Below are 18,625 nucleotides of genomic sequence, written 5' to 3'. Positions count from 1 at the left end.
GATGAGTGTTCTCATACATCCTTTCAAAAAGAGTCTCATCTAAATAACTCATAATTGAACAATGCATTTTAGTTATCTATGGTAATTCCTTAGCCTTGTTCCTTAGGCAATTCCCCTCAACTAATTGAATCATTTCAGATTTTTTTCCCATATTCATAAAAAATAGAAAAATAGGGAGAAAAATACTAGTTGAAAGAAAGATTCATTAAGTATATGGAGGAGGCAGCATGGGTTAATGGGAGTATGTCAACACCTGCATTCTTAGGAGGCAATCAAGTTTTGGGGGTTGTCTCCAAAGCTTTAGCAAAATGGGACAGTATTGGAAAAACAATTGGAGAAGAACTATAGGTCTCTACAATGTCTAATCAAATGAATATAGTGTTTAAACACGCTGATGCCTTTATTACCTTACCAGGTGGTCTGAGCACATTGGAAGAGATCTTTTATATTTCCTCTTGGGCCCAATTGAACATTCATCATAAACCTATAGGTTTGCTAAATGTTAATGATTTTTATGATAATTTGTTGTCTTTTCTTAATCAAGCTATGAAACAGGAATTTCTAACATATTCGACACGACAAATCATAACCTCTGCTGCTACTACTAAACACTTGATTAAACAACTACAATCTTTCATCCCTGTAATTGATCCCTCCATGAGTCGCATAAATTGGCAAACTAAGAAAAGTCGTAAAAAGCTTAGATTGGATTTGAGCCTTCATTTGTGAAACCTTATGTCTTTTGGTTTTATTAATAGCTTATTATTTTTTTTTGTTATTTCTTATATTTTTTAAATGTGTTTTAGGTTTGTTAGTGTTTGCTGTTTCAGGCGATGTCTTCTATACTCTATCTTTCTAACTTAGGACATTGAGGATAATATCTTGTTTTGGTTAGGGGGAAAGGGTAGTAGTTGACATTAAAAAAAAATAAAAAAAAATTACTAATTGTTTTTACTATTATTAAAACCATTTGAGAAAACTGTTATTACTAGGATGGAAAAGTAAGGGAGAATTTTTATTGACTCTTGAGATGCATCTTAGTAAATATTTTCCAATGGTTGTTTGCAATATTCATAACAAGGTCTATCACATACTTCTCTTGAAATATTCAGGTTTACAAACTCTCACATTGTTATCACTTGATTATACTCATATACTCATTTAACAAGTATTCTTAAACCTTCATTTTCAAACACACACTTTAACATATGATTGTGTGTTGCACATTGGATTATTATATTATTTTTGTTCTTTTGTTAAAGGTAACAACTAAGGGAAATAGATAGTATATAATTTGTAAAAAAAAAACAAATTCATAATATTAATGATAATAAAACATAGATAAGTTTGTTTTGTAGCCTTCCTAACCTAAGCAATTAAGCCCGAAGGGGTGTTTTAACACCTAATACCCTAAAGTCAACTGACTTGGGAGCTATTGGCCTATTGCTTATTACATGGGTTAAGGAGAAAAGCTTAAGGGAATCAAACATTGCGCTATCTACATATCAATATCTGTAACCCGAGTTACTAAACTCGTAGGGGTGTTCCAACACCTAATGCCCTAAGACTAACTGGTCTAAGAGTCATTAGCCAAAAGTTCATTACATGGATTAAATATGCATTGTGTTTTAAGTTATATGTATATATATTAAAAAAAAAAAAAAGAGAGAGAAAAGAAGATAATAATCCCAACCTAAGGAAGTTAACCTTAAACATTAGAACAAAATATTATTTTCTTACAATAAAAGCTTCATCATCTATGTTTTCATACATTGAGCACATAAGAAGAAGGTTTATTAATATCTTGTTTCAACAGTATGAAGCAGATATATAAATTTAATGAGAGTTTGTTTATTTGGATAGATTAATGGAAGTTGAATGATAAATGCCTTGCTTTGTGGAACTTGCAAATTGTTTTTTTTATTTTAATGCTTTGATTACTAGGGACTGGTAATAAACTGGTTGGGGGGTGTGATTAGTACGTAAAAGTGCATTTTTATCAAGGTTTTATATCATCATTTTGCACTTGATGTATCAATAACTCCTTAGCTAGAGCATGTTTTATAATAACATATCTAATAATATAAGATACCTTTAATTTATGGTAAATGTTTATCTTAAATATAGGCCTATCATATAAATCAAGGGATTGATTGATGAGTTTAACTACTAAAATTGAGAAGACAAAGAGAGGGCTAATCTTAGAAAAGAGATGTTGGTTCAATCCAAACTGGAACACCACTCGGTTATTGGATCATAATTGGAGCTGTAGAACTTGGATTTAGGTCTGCTACATATGGATGGAAAGCTAAGACATAGAACTAAAACTTTCATAGGAGTCCAAGATTCAAAATGTCTGTTTTCAAGTTCAATTGTAGCAACAATGGAGAAGTCCGAATCTATCCTACAGCCTATACACTATTCAGTGTTCAGCCTATATCTTAATTTCTAGAAGTCCAAATGCACCGATTCTTTCTAAGTTGGAAAGCTGAGACAATTTCTTAGAACTTTCATGACATAAATATATTCAAATTCTGACGTTATCAATGACGTTTTGTTCAGACAATAAGATAAGGATTGTCACCAAGTCAAGATGTGGCCACCCACTCAACAATTAGTCATCAAATCAATAGTTCTAAATTTTGGCCTATAGAGGCATTTTCCATGCATTTAGGTATCTTGGTTTTCAGATGAAGATCATGCTCTTTATTTCTTTCTTTATATTTTTGTAATGTTTAAGTTTTATTTTATATTATATTTTTCTTAATCTCTTGTTTATGCTTTTCATTTCCCTTACTATACTTATGTTGTTTATTTATGTTTATCTTCTTCATTATATTTAACTAAGTTTATTATGTCAATGTGAAAAGGTTTCACTAATGATATTAGAATCTGTATAATATGAACTCAACATGGACTTTCATGTTTATATCCAAGAAAGTTTGTTATTAACATGTCTTATCTTTTTATCTTACTAATTCTTAATACCTTGCTTGTTAAATGATTGATCTAGATTTGTATTGTATAACACTCAATACAACAAATCCTTGGCACTTTCATAGCCAACTGTATGGTATAACCTACACGTGTGCTATGAAAAGAACTTGATTTGTTGTTAACATAAGTTAGCATCATGAATTGCTGAAAATATTTAAAAGTATGGTGTTACATAAATAAGATAATTAATATGATCATGTTAAAAATTTATAATGAACTATTAAGTATAAATCATCCGATTGGAACCTCCTTTGTGTGTGGCTTCCACTTGATTAATAAAAAGAGTTTATATTATACTTATTTCTAATACTATTAGTGGATCCTCTAACCTTGACAATTATTTTATCATTGTTTAATCCAATTCCTTACATCAATATCCCATAAAATTCTCATAAACTCTTTATTATTATTATTATTATATTATTTTTAATTTATATAGTTCACCTCGCTATGGTTCGACCTTGGTCTTTCCAGGTTATTTATTACTTTGACACTCCTACACTTGGGATAAAACATCAATTTTTTGGGTCGTGTCACTAGTATAAGAAGTTTTCATCTTGGGTCAATTAACAATTAAATAGAAACAACCAATATAAGGACAATTTAATTATTATTATATTTTTTTTTTGTATTAATCAACATTTAGAAGACAAGTTCTAAAGTTAAACCATACCATTTTGGGTTGATTAATCAATTATTATTTTTAATAATGTTTTGTTTTTTCATATAAAAATAATTGTCCATCTAATGTTCATTGCGAAAAGTTTCACAATGATAAAAAAAATAATTCTCAAATACAAATTTTATGGCTATATTCAACCATTTTATCTTGTCCACCTAATCAACAAACAAATTCAAAATTAACCAATATTTATTCAATCACATAAAAAACAAAACCAAATCAATATTTGATAAATTTAACAAGCCTCTAACAAAACAATTGCAATCATTCAAAATAAATTCTCATAACATTCATGTCTACTTTGATATTTATGAAAATCATATCAAATCACAAACACACATCAATATAAATCAATAATGTCCAAACAATAATAATAAAAAAAAAATGCACAACAATGAGCATTTTGTCCTAATTTTCACAACATTTAAGCAATTTATAAAATATTAATAATAATTTGAGTTTACAGGTCAAATTTCCAAGGTGTTTGGCGTGTTTGGGATAAGCTAAAATCAAGGCTAGAGGATTGTTGAAATAGTGGTGGCACGTGTACCCACACACCACCACCATTGTTAGTACGTGGTCTCGTGCGCCACTATTTTTGGAGCAGCATGAGTTGATGGATCTAAAGATTCTCTGTCTCCTCTTTGCTCCTACATTTACAGTGATGCCCACCATTGCTCGAGGAAAGAGATATGGTCTTCCAAGTCTTTGGTCCTCTCTCTCTCTCCCTCTCTCTCTCTATTATAACCTTTCTTCCTCTTTAATTCTTCTCTCAACGGGTTTTGTTTATAATTGTTGGTGCTAGTGTTGACTATGTAATGAGTTCATGATGGCAATAAAGGAATTAATGATTATCATTGATAAGGAGAATGAACTATGCAGAGAGAGGATGGTGCTACAACTGGTGTTAAGAGGTGACAATGGTTGTTGTCAAGTGTTGTGTTAGGGATGAAGAGTGTTGGTTATGGAAGAAGTTTCTTATGAAGGTGGAGGCTCTCTTGTTGTCGTTCACGGTGGAATTAAAAGTTGTTGCACAATGTTTTTGCTGGTGTTAGGAGGTCACAATGGTAAGGGCTGTGTTGGTGTTGTTGTCATTCATAGCTGGTGGTAATGCTACTCATAATGGGGGATGGTGGCTAGTTTTTATATGGATTCTATACTTTGGTAGTTTCTATTATTCTAAGAGCTCACGAGTTATGGCCTTTTTTTTTTTAGGTTTCTTTTTGTTGGGATGTTATTGTCTGTGAGGTGTGTAGGTGTGTATGTCTATTTATACTATAATAAACCTTTTTAACCCTTTTATCTTTCTAGATTTTCTAGAATTTTCCCTTTCTTCTTGATTTTTCTAGAGAGTTCCCCTGCATCCCATATTCTTCTAGAGAGTTCCAATCTTATAAGATAACTTTGTTTTTCCCTTTCTCTATCTCTTTTTTGTATTTTTTACTTTGCACTTATTATTTTTAAACTAAACTAGTTCTTATTATTATTTTAATTATATTTTACTCACTAAAGAAATCTTTTTGTTAGATTGAATTTGTCTTCTCTTCTTTTCTACTGAATTTTTTTATTTTTAATTTTTTTTTCAATATAGAAATAATACGCAAAATGGTCCAAAATTATAAAATGACTAGAAATTGATCAAATCACACCAACATCATATTTTCTGTGAATTTTGGTATTTTTGTATTTTTTTAATTTTTAAAAAATATATTTAAAACAGGGTTAAAAATGAGTAATGACAACATTAAATGTATACATCATTCCTTAGTTAACAAATTAAATGATACCAAAAATACACGTCCACATTGTCAATGCATTCTTTATTGTGTTAGAAATTAAATTGAATTCATTTTTAAAAAAAAAATATTTTTATTTTTATTTTCATTTTGATCTTCATAATGTTATCTTTTAGTCCTTATATGCAAGGAAAAACTGAGGAGAGAGGAGAAAAGCTTTTAAAAATCCTCATCCCAACATCTATTCTAATTAAAAGGACTATCCTTGGAGGCATCGGGATGCAATGAGTTGATTTGTAAGAATGAAACCCCTTCTTAATTGGAAAACGTGGATCAGGTGCTCCTAATTAAAAAAACGAATTTTGAGTTTTATGAGCTTTTTTTTGTTGTTTTATAATGAATTAAAAGGATTATTTTGATGTGTTTTTTTTTAAATATAAATCTTAGAATTAATTGCGATGAAAAAGGTAGCAAAGGTTAATAATGAATTAATAATTTGTTACAAGTTAAAACCATTAAAGATTAGAAATATAATAATTTATGGAGAAACTCTTAAAATATTTAATTTTATATATTTATATTTATAACTTACAAAAAGTTATTACAACTTTTTTATATAAAAAAAAAATCTTAATAATTCTAAATAGAAAAGGTAAACTTGGACAAATCTTCATTTCAAATAAGAAAAAACAAGAAAAAAAAATAATAATATTAAATAAAAAAATAAAAAAAAAATTATTTAAAACATTAGTTATTTTTTCATAAAAACTTTGTAACACTCTCTTGATTTTAAAAAGAACTCATTTTTTAGTTCAGACCTTAATCTAAAATTATCTTCTACTATAAACATCATTTTGTGTTCAAGTCACTTTATTATGGATCCCTAATATTTTTGTATAAGCCTACTCATTATAGATCTTTAACACAATATTTATATGCAAGTCATTTTATTATAAGTCTCACTATCAGAATTTTCAATAACAACAACTAACATAAATGGAAATAACACACTAATTTCTATACATTCTTTTCATAACCTCTCAATTTTATCATATACAAGCACCTCATGTTGTGTAATCTTTTTCAGTCATGATTATTCAACAATATACAACAACTAATTATCATGAATTATTGAGCTCCAATACATATCATCTACGACTTCTAACATAAACCTTCCGGAATTATTAGATTTTGATACTAAATATTGACATAGATGAGAGTAAAACATGATGAAGGTTGTTACAAGTCAAATTCTCAAAAGACTAAGAATATTATAACAAGGAGAAAACTCTTAAAAATAGTTAATGATATTTATTCATATTTTTATTTGTTAAAATATTATTACAATTCTTTATACACACTAGAATACTTAATAATATTGAATTGAAAAATTAAACTAGGAAAAATATCCTCTTCGAGTAAAAAAAAAAAAAATTTAAATATATATACCAATACATAATAAAAAAAAATAAAATTAACTAAAATATCAATTTTTTTATTAAAAAAAAAAATGCATCATCCGAGGTTAATTTTTCGATAACACTACAATCACTTGAAGAATACAAGTGTGAGCAATGCTTCGTTCATCTTCATTCTTCAAAAAAAAAAAAAAAAACCAAATATGTTGAGAAGGATGGTCACTCACTTTATAGGTGTGCACGAGTTTGGCTTCGCGGGGCTAGTTTCTCGTGAAGTAGTGTGCGAGCCTTTATTTCTTAAATTTAAATTTCTTAATTTTTCCAAAGCATAAAGTTTTTAAAATTTCAAATAATTAAGATTATATATAAACTCTTCCTCACACTTACTTATATTTTTTGTGTAATGTACTTCCTCATGAATTTATAGAGTTAAAGAATTTGTTTGTTTCTGTACTACAGTCTGTATTTTACTTCAATTATAAATTTAAAAAATATTTAGATAATGTATTAAAAGAAATCTTAATTTGAAAAGAGCTATGATTTAAAAAATTAATTTACACCTACTTTTTCAAACACTAACTATAAAAATTACTATAATATCAAGCACCACTCCCCAGTAAAAATTGCAAAGACCAATTAGCAACCTCTTTGTGGTCATAAAGCCAGACATGTTAATGTCACATCTATGAAGGGATGGTAAACCAAAGGCATCAGTGCGAGTGAAGTGATAGGTTAAATTCCATTATTTAAAACTAGGATTAAAAGGACAAAAAGGATCATGTGCCCATCGTGGACATCTGATATTGGTAGCTCCATAATTTAATTAATTACAGGAGAGAAAAAGATTCTTAATTCAACCCCTTTCAATCAACTTCGTTAATCCGCTTATTAGTAGTAATTAATAATTAAACGGATTCCTTCTCTTTTATGTATGTTCTTGATAAGATATATCTTCCACGTAATAATGATGTATAATTTAAAGTTCAATGCCCACTTTTCTCAAAAAGGAAAAAAGCTAAGAACTCGTCAAATTCCTAATTAAATGCCATCTCTCGTTTCAGTTTTGAGGAACCCATAATGATGTGATAATGCAAGATGATTACACACGCTAATCATCTTAGTTTGGTGCTTAATGTACATGCTCTTATCTTTCTTCTTACTTGCATTAATTAAAAAATATGTTCCCGCATTGTGACGGGTTATTTTTTATAGTCTGTTTAGAATTTCTAATAATATATGATAAAATGATTTGAATAAGATATAATTTTTTTAAAAAAATATAAATTTCAATCCTAAACAAATACTTATATTAATCGATGTAAAATAGTAAAATGATGATTTTATAAAGATAAATGCATTATATTGAATAAATTACCAAGTATTACATGCATTGATAAGAAATCTCATATTCCCCTTTCTGCGACTTGTATATATAAAAAAATTATTAAATCTAATGGAGTTTTTTATTTAAATTCAGATACAATATATTTTTTATTTATTTCAAGGCTAGCTCTGATTACTTTTTCATACAATAATAGTAGCATTATCATCAAATTATTTTATTTTAAATAGTTAATACAATAATAGAGGTGGAATTACATATTAGTAATAAAGTATATTACAATATTGTACTAAGAAATAACAGTCAATCAAAAGTTTTTTAGCAGTTGGTAGTTTTTAATAGCTATGGATATTCATTTGCCTCAAATGCAATGACGGATCTAAATTCTATGAAGGGGATTAAATGCATACTTATAGTTCTAGAGAGGCCAGTTCATATAAAATCTATGAAAAAAATAACACAATTGGGGATGATTATGAAGATTTTTTAAACACTGGGGACTATGGCCCTCTCTAAATCCATAATTGACAGCATGAGGCTTTGATTAAACAACTTTAAGGGTATGTATAAAGACTTACAAGATTATGACGGAACAAAAAGGGAAAACTAAAAAATATAAGCACTTCAGGAAAACCACAACCTTTTACTTTTTGGCCATGCCGTGGTCGGAGCGGAGGTTGACAAGGATACATGGCCTCGGCGCATTTAAATTAATCTCTAAATCAATCATGACAGCGATATCAAGCCAATTAAAAAAATTAACTTAAAAAAATAATAAAAAAATATTCCTAAAAATACTCTTAAAACACAAAATCTACACACTTTTAATTTATAATTTTAATATGTAGCTATCATACATTAAAAAAAGAAATTAAGCCATAGAATAGAGGTATTGGTGACTCATGCTGGGCTCCGAGTGAACTGGCCGGATGACCTGTTGGTGATGTAATCACAAGATTTTACCTAATGCTTTCTCCTTTACACTGTTGATTTGCCGGTAGTCTTTTCTTTATGGCGAAAGGGCATTGTAATCCCTAGTAAAGTCATGCTAAAAAATGACAGTGACAAGATGGAGATTACAGAGTAGCAGTGATGCAATTACCTTTAACATGAAGCGATAAGGGAGAAAGTTTGTAATGATTGGTATTTTTTATAATAAAAATTAGCATATTAAATTAAATTACTTGCATGATAGCATATATTTTTTTTAAAATAACTTATCATGTCTAGATTAGTCACAAAATTAAACTTCTCTTTCCTTTTTAATATTATGTTTTGAAAGAAATAGTATTTTAATACATAATATTTATTTAACATCCTATTTTTTTATCATGTTTTTTTTACATATGTTGCCTTTTAGAACCATAAAAAATAAAATTATGTTATTTAATCAAAAAAATTTACAATTGTGGTTTTTTATTTAAAATTTAAATTTTTTATGTTAATAATAGCCCAAATTAACCATAATGATTACAAGTCAAACACAAGATTCCATTGCCGGAACTCTTTATTAGGTACAAATGACAACCTCTGGAAGTGTCAATCGTCACAAATGTGATTATAATTATTTTTTAAATAATTTTTATATTAAAATATATTAAAAATAATATTTTTTTTATTTTTTAAAATATTATTTTATATCAGCACATTAAAATAATTAAAATATATAAAAATTTAATTTTTAACAAAAAAAATTTAAATTTTTATAAAACATGCATCAAAACCTAGTTAAGATGAAGCACTTATAGTTTGTACCACGGTAATAAAAGTAGAAGAAGCAATTTCACATTTTTCCAATGTTGGTAAATGTTTATTAGTTTTCTACATAGCATTTTTTTTTTAAGAAAAAAGAGAGAAAACAATTAAGGTAGTGTTTAGGAATGCGATTGAGACGGCGTTTTTCAAAAAAATTTAAATTTTTTTTTTTGCTAAAATTTAATACGGTTTGTACTTTTTGGATCTTTTTGATGTGCTGATGTCAAAAAATAATTTTTAAAAAAATAAAAAAAATCATTTGCATGCATTTTAGTATAAAAAATTATTTAAAAAGCAATCGTTAGCACACTGCCAAACACATTCTAAATCCCAGGGCTGTACAAAGTTCCTTAAGCTTGAACATGAAAATTCAACAGAACTCTTTTTTTTATTTGATTGGATGTCAACTCGGACGGAACTCTTAACTAATTAATTGGCAAGATTTTAATTACTTTTTCATAATGGTAGTTCAAGCCTTTTATTTATAAATAAAAAAATCATTTATCAAGTTTCATCTAATAAATTAAAATTTTAAATTAAAAGATAATTAATTTTTTTATATTATAAAATGATTATGAATTAGAATCTTAACATCCACAATCTTCTCTAATTAATTAAAAAAAAAAAAGCAACATATATAATATAGTGGACCTTCTTTTGAAGTCTAAAATATCTCATTTGACAAGACATGTAAGGAGAAAAAAAATATAGAAGTATTTATTTTACTATAACTAACTGTTTAAATTTTTGGAATTAAATGTCTCCAACCTTATCCATATACACAATTTTTTTAAAAAAAAAAGAAGAAGAAGAGAGAGAAAACAATTAAAACCCAAGGCTATAAATACAAAATTCCTTGAGCTTGAAATGGATAAAGTAAACTAGGGATGGTTAATAATAGGTGGAATTAACGGAGACATGTGCCTCCACTAGCTAGATTAAACGGTGGAGATGGAGTGTCACTTGAAGAACTTTGTTTGATAATGGCAGTTGCTTTCAAAGAGTGGGGATTATTTCACGAACACTTTATCTCCGTCCCTTGCATCCAGCCAAAGAAAAAACAAAAGCAAGCAAGCAAATTACGAACACACACATACTAAACAGTGTATGAATAATGGAGGACAAGGAGATATTTTCATAAGGTCTAACGATAGGCCAATAAGATTACTTCCTTAACCCTTTTCCTCTCTAGCTTGCTCCATAATGAATCCAAAACCCTTTGTGGAACCAGACAGTGTCCTCGTTATTCAGCTGCCTGTTCTCTGGGCCCACTTTCTTTTGCTTTTTCGGATATTTCTTGTTTTAAAAATAATTATTTTTATTATTTTTTATATTTATATTTTTTTATTTTCAATCATTTTAATAATATGCTAATATCATTTATATCTTTTGTAAATAAAAAAATATTATGTTAATATATTTCTATATAAAAGATACCTTGAAAAACAATTATTACCATATTTCTAAAACACCCTTTAAATTTGACTCCTCTCCATTTTCTTTTATGCCTGGTTTTAGGTGAATAAAGAACTATAAATAATTTTTATTTTTTTTTACTATTTTTAATGTATATCTAACAAGTATGATTTTTTAACCATCTTTATTTTATATTTAGATTTTTTTATTAAATATTAATAATTTTTATTTTTATAAAATATAATTAATAAATTTATCTTGAAATCTTTTATTAAGCGGTAATTTGAACTATTGCTGAAGTGTTGCTTTCCTTAAGCCGCGGTAATGCTCTCTATAGCTAAATAGATCTGTCGTATTTATTTTATAGTTTCTTATCGAACGTGCCTGCATTGAATGATTTGAAAAGGAAGGTCAAATCAGTGGAATTTTTCTTCTTTTTTTTAATCCACACACAAGGTAGAAGCACCTAAACCCGAAATAGTGAAGAAGTAAGAATTTCTTTTTTTTGAAAAATAGAACACTCTCGTAGATAAATATGGGAAAGTAGCATAGGTAGAATACTTTTTTTTTTTAAAAAAAATAACACATTTTATTAGGTTACATGGATAAAACAACATAATTTTTATAATTTTTTTATGATAACAACACAACTTAAAAAAAAATTGTGAAAATTGCCTTGTAATAACCAGCACAAGTTAATAAAAGAATGTCTAAAAATTTGAATATTTTTTTGTTCATATTTGAACCCCTTTTTTTTTAATCAAAATCTTAGATATTTCATTTTTTATTAAAATAATCAAATAATTTTAAAATTTTACATGGTGAATTCAGATATAATTGGAATTAGATTTGAATTAAAACCAACTAATTGATTCAATTAGACTTAGTCAAACATTAATTGACCTAATCAATCTAGTTTAACTCAATTCAAATATCATAGGTAAACTAATATACATACATACGTACATACATATACGTATATATGTATGTATGTATGTATGCATGCATATATGTATATGTATACGTGGAATGTTCAAAAATTTAGACATTAATTATTTTTACTCAATGAATGTTGTATTGTTGTTCATAATTTTTTTTTTGGTTTGCATGGTTGGTAATAGAGTAATTTTTGAAAATTTATATAGATTATGTTTTTCTCAACATGCAACTTGATATATTTTTAAAAAATTAGATTGTGCTAATGGAAACAATCGTAATCTACCAACCAAGTTACACTATTTTTTTTAACAACACAATCTATTACACTGTTAGAAAATCGATAAATATAAATGAAATATTAAGAAAATATTTTCATTGATAAATTACCAACAGATTTTACCTATAGAAATATTCCTCAATATTTACTGAGGGAATTATATTAAGAAAAAAAAAATTAAAACAAAGCTAAAAAAAATAATGATGTGCTATTTTTACCAATAACAGGTTATCTCATGTTTATGTGTCATTTTTACAAATGAAAAAAAATGATAGTTTAATTAAACTATACATTTTCTAAAAAAAAAAATCGAACTTTAATAGTTTTCATAAAATTTTTAGAAGTGTTATTTTTAAAAGAATCTGTAAAAAAATATTTAAATATATTTTTGAATACAAATTATTTTTCAAAACTATCATTTGTATTATATACTAAACCACACCTGGTAAAGATAATAGCTTAAAAATACTAATATAAGAAACAAAAGAAAAAAGAAAAAAACGGTACACAGTATGTAAAAAGAACAAACAACAAGACATTATTAGTATTATTACTATAATTACAGTATATAAATAATGGAAAATGAAAAGAAAAACCATAAATGTGCGGACATTTTGGTGGAAAAATAAAGTAGGGTATCTTTCTTGTGAGGCTTTTTAAAGCCTCTATCTTTCTTTTGTATTTATCATTGTCATTTTTACTTGGAGAAGGGCAGCAAAAAATTCAGTCTCTCTGACAAGATCAGACCCCTACCCAAGTCTAAAGAACTTGCTGTTCTGGTAGACACTTGTTGGATTCGATACATATATATTAAACTCATGTCCTTTTAGGGATATATAGCTAGCTACCACTGCTTCCTTCCATCCCTCGTGTGCAATTGCTTGCTTTAATCATAATTGAATGGTACTGATTACTGAACTTGTCTCTGCAACTTCTTTGATGGGTTCCTTTCCATTTTTCACATTTTTTTATACATTAATTTACTGTCTCTGAATGAAGATCTTTGATGGGGTTTGTGTCCTGTTCTTAACTAATTTCTCCCCCCACCCTTTCTCTCTCCGCTTCCTGTCCACTCCCTCTCTAGCTAGCTAATAGCAATATATAAACAACTTCAGCACATATTCTTCACTTCCTCCCTTTCTTCTTCTTTCTTCTTCTTCTTCTACAGATCAGATCTTAAGTTTCTAGCTAGTAGGTGGTTGATTTGTGTGGTAAACTAATGTATACATGTTTTGTTTTATCATGTACTTGTGGAGATTTAGATTCATAATCACTCTCTTTCGTGTCTTGCTCCAGATTTTCTTCAGGTTTAACTCAGGATCCAATTCCTCTGAATCAATCATCAAAATGGGCTGATTCTTCGTTCAGTGCTTCGAGCTTGGATACACAATTGAAGGTGCTTGCACAATAGGATTGAGTCTCAAAGGTTATTGACTTTGCCTTTTGTAGATCATATTTAATGGCAACGTACTTTCATGGAAGCTCAGAAATCCAAGCAGCAGCTGCACCATCTGATGGGATCCAGACACTTTATCTCATGAACCCTAACTACCTCTCATCTTACTCTGACGCTACTCAACAGCAGCACCAACAACAGTCTCCAAATATGTTCTTCTTTAACCACAGTAACACTGTTGCTTCCAACAATAGCCTTTCCCATGGACCGCCGCAGAATCACCACTTTGTTGGCATCCCCCTTCCTGTACCCTCTTCCAACATCACTTCCTCAGCTCCGGACAATCACAGCCGTCCATCGTCCCTACACGGGGCTGTCCCTAGTGTTCACTATAACATCTGGGGTTCAATAGATCAGAATTCGGTCGCATCAGCTGCTACAGCTAGTGAGTCTAGTGGGGCCCATGATGTCATGTCGTCCCAGGTGGGTTTTCGGAGGCCGGTGGTGGTGTCTCCAGGAAGGCAAGGATTATCTCTAAGCCTCTCGTCTCAGCAAGCACCGGCACCACCGACACCCTATAGTAGAGCTATAAGCAATGAGCATGAGATCCAAGCATTGCATCCTCATGTTTCGGTTGTGTCTTCAGGTGATGAGATCAGGCTTTCTGGGAACTCTCCGCCATCTGTTTCGGCAGTGTCGAATGGGGTTTCCGGTATGCAAAACATGGTTCTGGGATCCAAGTACCTGAGAGCTACACAGGAGTTGCTTGATGAAGTTGCTAATGTGGGGAAAGACCTGATAAAGAGTGGCATTATAGCAAGGACTAAAGAGAAAATGAAGATGACTAAAGAATCTTTAACTGGAGATGGTTCTGATGGCAGTGGTGAAGCTGTTGGTGAAACTAGCGCTAAGCGTGGAGCTGACCTTACTACAGCCCATAGGCAGGAGCTGCAAATGAAGAAGGCAAAGCTTGTAACCATGCTTGATGAGGTACGTACATGTATATGTGTGTGTGTGTGTGTGTGTGTGTGTGTGTGTATAAAAACTAGTTGCATACTTCTGTGGCTGCTTTAGATTTTTTCCTGTCAAAATTAATAGAAAACATTACCCGCTTTCCTTTCAAATGCCACATGTAAATTCACGTGTGCTGTTTCCACAGTAAATGATGTTGAAATTAAGTACTTGGATTATAAGTAGAGTTAGGTCTTCGTCAATTGATTTTGGGATCCTCGAAAACTGAAATCATCACTAAAAATTCTTGTTACCACTAAATCTATACAGTCCGTACATTTTCCTTTCGGTAGTGACCTATGTGTATAATTCTCCTACTAATATCTTGAAGATGAAAATGAAGAAGAGATCATGGTAGCCTAGCATGGTGGAAATTATTGTAGAGCATGAGAGACTTTATTTCCAATAATACAAACTATGTATGTTCGTCTTTTTATGGCATTTAAGTTCGGTCCCAGTCAAACAGGTCCATTAACAAGGTCAATTTCATGGTAGCCGTAATTATATCAATTACCCTGTTTTTCTTGTTTCTTCCCTTTTTCTTTTTCTCTTTTTCTTCTTCTCTTGTGGTCGTGATGAATTATTTGGTGAAATGCAAGTTGATGATCTGATAACCTGAAACATGCAATAAAGTCACAGTCCTGCTTTCTTTTCTTTTCCATCCCTAGACTAAGTGCTCAAGTCTAATGTGGTCCTATTGTACTTGATCTGTCTCTTGCTTTGGAAACTTTCAAGGTGGACCAAAGATACAGGCAATACCACCACCAAATGCAAGTAGTAGTTTCCTCATTCGAACAAGCAGCAGGATACGGTGCAGCGAAATCATACACTGCCCTAGCATTACAGACTATCTCAAGGCAATTCAGGAGTCTTAAAGACACAATCGCTTCACAAATAAGGGCCACGAGCAAGAGCTTGGGTGAAGAGGATTGCATTGGAGCAAAGGTTGAAGGTTCAAGACTAAGGTATGTGGATCATCAGCTTCGACAACAGCGAGCACTACAACAACTTGGAATGGTCCAACACAATGCTTGGAGACCCCAGAGAGGATTGCCTGAACGTGCTGTTTCAGTTCTTCGCGCTTGGCTCTTCGAGCACTTCCTTCACCCGTATGTTCCTGGAAGTCTGATAAGTAGTGCAAGAGAAAATATGAATATAGTAATAACCATTATGGGAGCTTCACCTAACAGATTGAACTAATCTTTTAGACGAGGATCCATTAATGGTTTTCATTATATGATCTTACAAGTATGGGAATATATATATATGGCATCATTATTAAATATGCGTTCATTGGCTATTTCTTATTTTGATTTTGTGACAAATGTTTTGCTTCTGGCTGAGCACAGTTATCCCAAGGATTCTGATAAGCACATGCTTGCAAAACAAACAGGGCTTACTAGGAGCCAGGTATGAACTCTAATCCTCTTCATCAGCCGCAATTATATATATATATACTCGGCAATAAATTATAGGGTACGTAGGTGATTGATTTCCTTCTTCTGCTATGAATCATTATCCAATATGAACTACATATATGAACTGATCATGTATATGCAGGTGTCTAATTGGTTTATAAATGCTCGAGTTCGGCTGTGGAAGCCTATGGTTGAGGAAATGTACTTGGAGGAGATCAAGGAGCGAGAGAAAGATGGTTCTGAGGAGAGTGGAGGTAAAAATGAGAACAAAGAGTCTGGGTCCCATTCTAGTGCACCAGGAGAGAGCAGTACACATCACATGGATCAACTTAAGGGAGTAGTACTTCAATCAAAACAACATGAAAAACCCACCAACCAGAATGCTTCTCCTACTAGATTTTCAAACCCAACAATCTCAATGTCTCCCATGGGAGCATCCTTTCAACAGCAAGCTGGTTTTACACTTATTGGGCCAGCTGAAATGGAAGGAATTGCTCAAAGTTCAAAGAAACCAAGGAGCGGTGACATGCAGCATTCTCCAAGTAGCATCCTCTCCATGGACATGGACGTGAAACATGGTGCGACAAGTAGGGAAATCGGTGTGAATTTTGGTGGTGAAAGGTTGACCAAGGATGGTTATCCTCTAATCACTGGCAGCAATGGATCTTTTGGAGCATATCCAATGGGAGATCTTGGAAGGTTTAACATTGAGCAGTTGACCCCAAGATTTAGTGGAAATAGTGTCTCCCTCACTCTTGGCTTGCCACACTGTGAGAACCTTTCTCTTTCAGGAACTCAGCAAAACTACCTCTCCAGCCAGAACATTCAGCTGGGCGGAAGAAGAATAGAAATCGGAACCAGTGAACCTGACTTTTCTGGGATTAACACCTCACAAAATTCTCACTCCAGCTCTGGTTTTGAGAGTGTTGACATGCAAAACAGAAAGAGGTTTCCTGCTCAACTATTACCAGATTTTGTGGCCTGATCAATTCGATATGTACTTAACAATTCATACTTCAAGATCTCAGGTAACATGCATGTGCAAGTAACAGCTCTCTCCTTTCTAATGTACCCTGGCCTGTAGAAAGAGAAGCTAAAAGAAAAGCTTACAAGCATGATGATTGCTGCAAAGCAAGAAGAAAAGTCAGTGTAGCTAGGTTTTAGTTATAGAGAACAACTAGCTAGTGTTCTTACATATTGCTTAGGGGAGGATTGAGTTCATAATTAAGGTTAATTAATTAAATGATTGTATATTATATTCATACATTGGGGCACAGTTATATGGAAATTAAGATTTCATGGATATGCAAAATGGGTTATAATTTCATATTTGGGTACGCAAATCTCTCAATCCCTCTATTTGTAGGTGTATTGGTGTAGTGGATTACCATTCAGGTGACTTGCGTTATGTTGGGGTCTACTTTTTCTTTGTTATTGTAGAAAAATTATCAAAAAGATGCAAATATTTTTTAAAAGAAAATCTAAGATTTTGGGTGTTAGGTTAGATAAGGTTAATAAATTCAGTTAATTTAATAATATAATTAAAAAATAAAATATTGATAAAAAAAATAAAAAAGAAAAAAAATAACAATTTAATGTAAACGATGAACATTTTTTTAATATTATAAAAATATATATATACAATATTTATAAAACTTTTCAAAAATTATAATGAATTTTGAGTACTAATACTTTTTTTTCTTTGTTTTTGTTTTTTGAAGACATGACTTGTACATACAAACACATAGCTTTCTAAGCAAAAGATTTAATCAACTTTGTATTTATTTATTCTTTTTAATTATCTCCAATCAATGATTCTTAGAAAATATACTATTATAACAATAGTTAAAACAACTCAGAGTTTTATTGTGCAAGTTTATAATGAAATGCTGAGCAATTTTTTTTTTTTACTTTGTTTTTTTAGGTTGTTTTTTTTAAAGCTATTTTTTTTAATGAATATTTTTTTTATTTTTTTATTGTTAATGTTAAATTTTTTTTCTATTTAATAATCAAATTTTCATGATATAGATTTTGGGTTTGATGGGTTAACCTGGATTCTTTTTTTCTGATTTTTTTTAATTAATTTTTTTTAGTGTAGTCCACAGTAAAAACGCTTAGCTGTCTTTTTTTTTTTTTTGCTTTGTTTTTTTAAAATTTTTTTTTTTTTCTTTTTTTTTTTTAAACTGTTTTTTTCTTTGTTTTTTTTTAATGAAATATTTTTTTGTTTAATTTTTTTTG

The 18,625-nt window shown here is 30.1% G+C and overlaps 1 protein-coding gene across 3 annotated transcripts; it reads left to right on the top strand.

The window, feature by feature from the left end:
* The first annotated feature begins 13,248 nt into the window (after positions 1 to 13,248).
* LOC118046955 (BEL1-like homeodomain protein 1) lies at positions 13,249 to 17,714 on the top strand. Of its 3 annotated transcripts, none has more exons than XM_035056064.2 (5): positions 13,249 to 13,465; positions 13,859 to 14,948; positions 15,705 to 16,078; positions 16,319 to 16,379; positions 16,530 to 17,714. In XM_035056064.2, exons 2-5 carry the CDS (start codon positions 14,022 to 14,024, stop codon positions 17,370 to 17,372), a joined length of 2,205 nt encoding a protein of 734 aa, XP_034911955.1. In that variant the 5' UTR covers positions 13,249 to 13,465; positions 13,859 to 14,021; the 3' UTR covers positions 17,373 to 17,714. The 3 variants fall into 3 exon arrangements, with proteins under 3 accessions (XP_034911955.1, XP_034911957.1, XP_073267594.1); XM_035056066.2 differs by lacking the exon at positions 13,249 to 13,465 and adding an exon at positions 13,484 to 13,753; XM_073411493.1 differs by lacking the exon at positions 13,249 to 13,465 and having other exon boundaries at positions 13,796 to 14,948.
* Positions 17,715 to 18,625: the final 911 nt, after the last annotated feature.

This window comes from Populus alba, chromosome 1 (genome assembly GCF_005239225.2).
Source record: "Populus alba chromosome 1, ASM523922v2, whole genome shotgun sequence".
Classification (NCBI taxonomy): Eukaryota; Viridiplantae; Streptophyta; class Magnoliopsida; order Malpighiales; family Salicaceae; genus Populus; species Populus alba.
The sequence above is the reverse complement of the archived record's forward strand: the minus strand, read 5'-3'. Positions and strand labels throughout refer to the sequence as shown.

What these genes read in the sequence shown, in the direction of transcription:
- LOC118046955 (XM_035056064.2), top strand. Translation starts at nt 14,022, where the DNA reads ATGGCAACGTACTTTCATGGAAGCTCAGAAATCCAAGCAGCAGCTGCA. An exon ending in TTGTAACCATGCTTGATGAG is followed by an intron (nt 14,949 to 15,704) that starts GTACGTACATGT and finishes GAAACTTTCAAG; the next exon opens with GTGGACCAAAGATACAGGCA. An exon ending in TTCGAGCACTTCCTTCACCC is followed by an intron (nt 16,079 to 16,318) that starts GTATGTTCCTGG and finishes GGCTGAGCACAG; the next exon opens with TTATCCCAAGGATTCTGATA.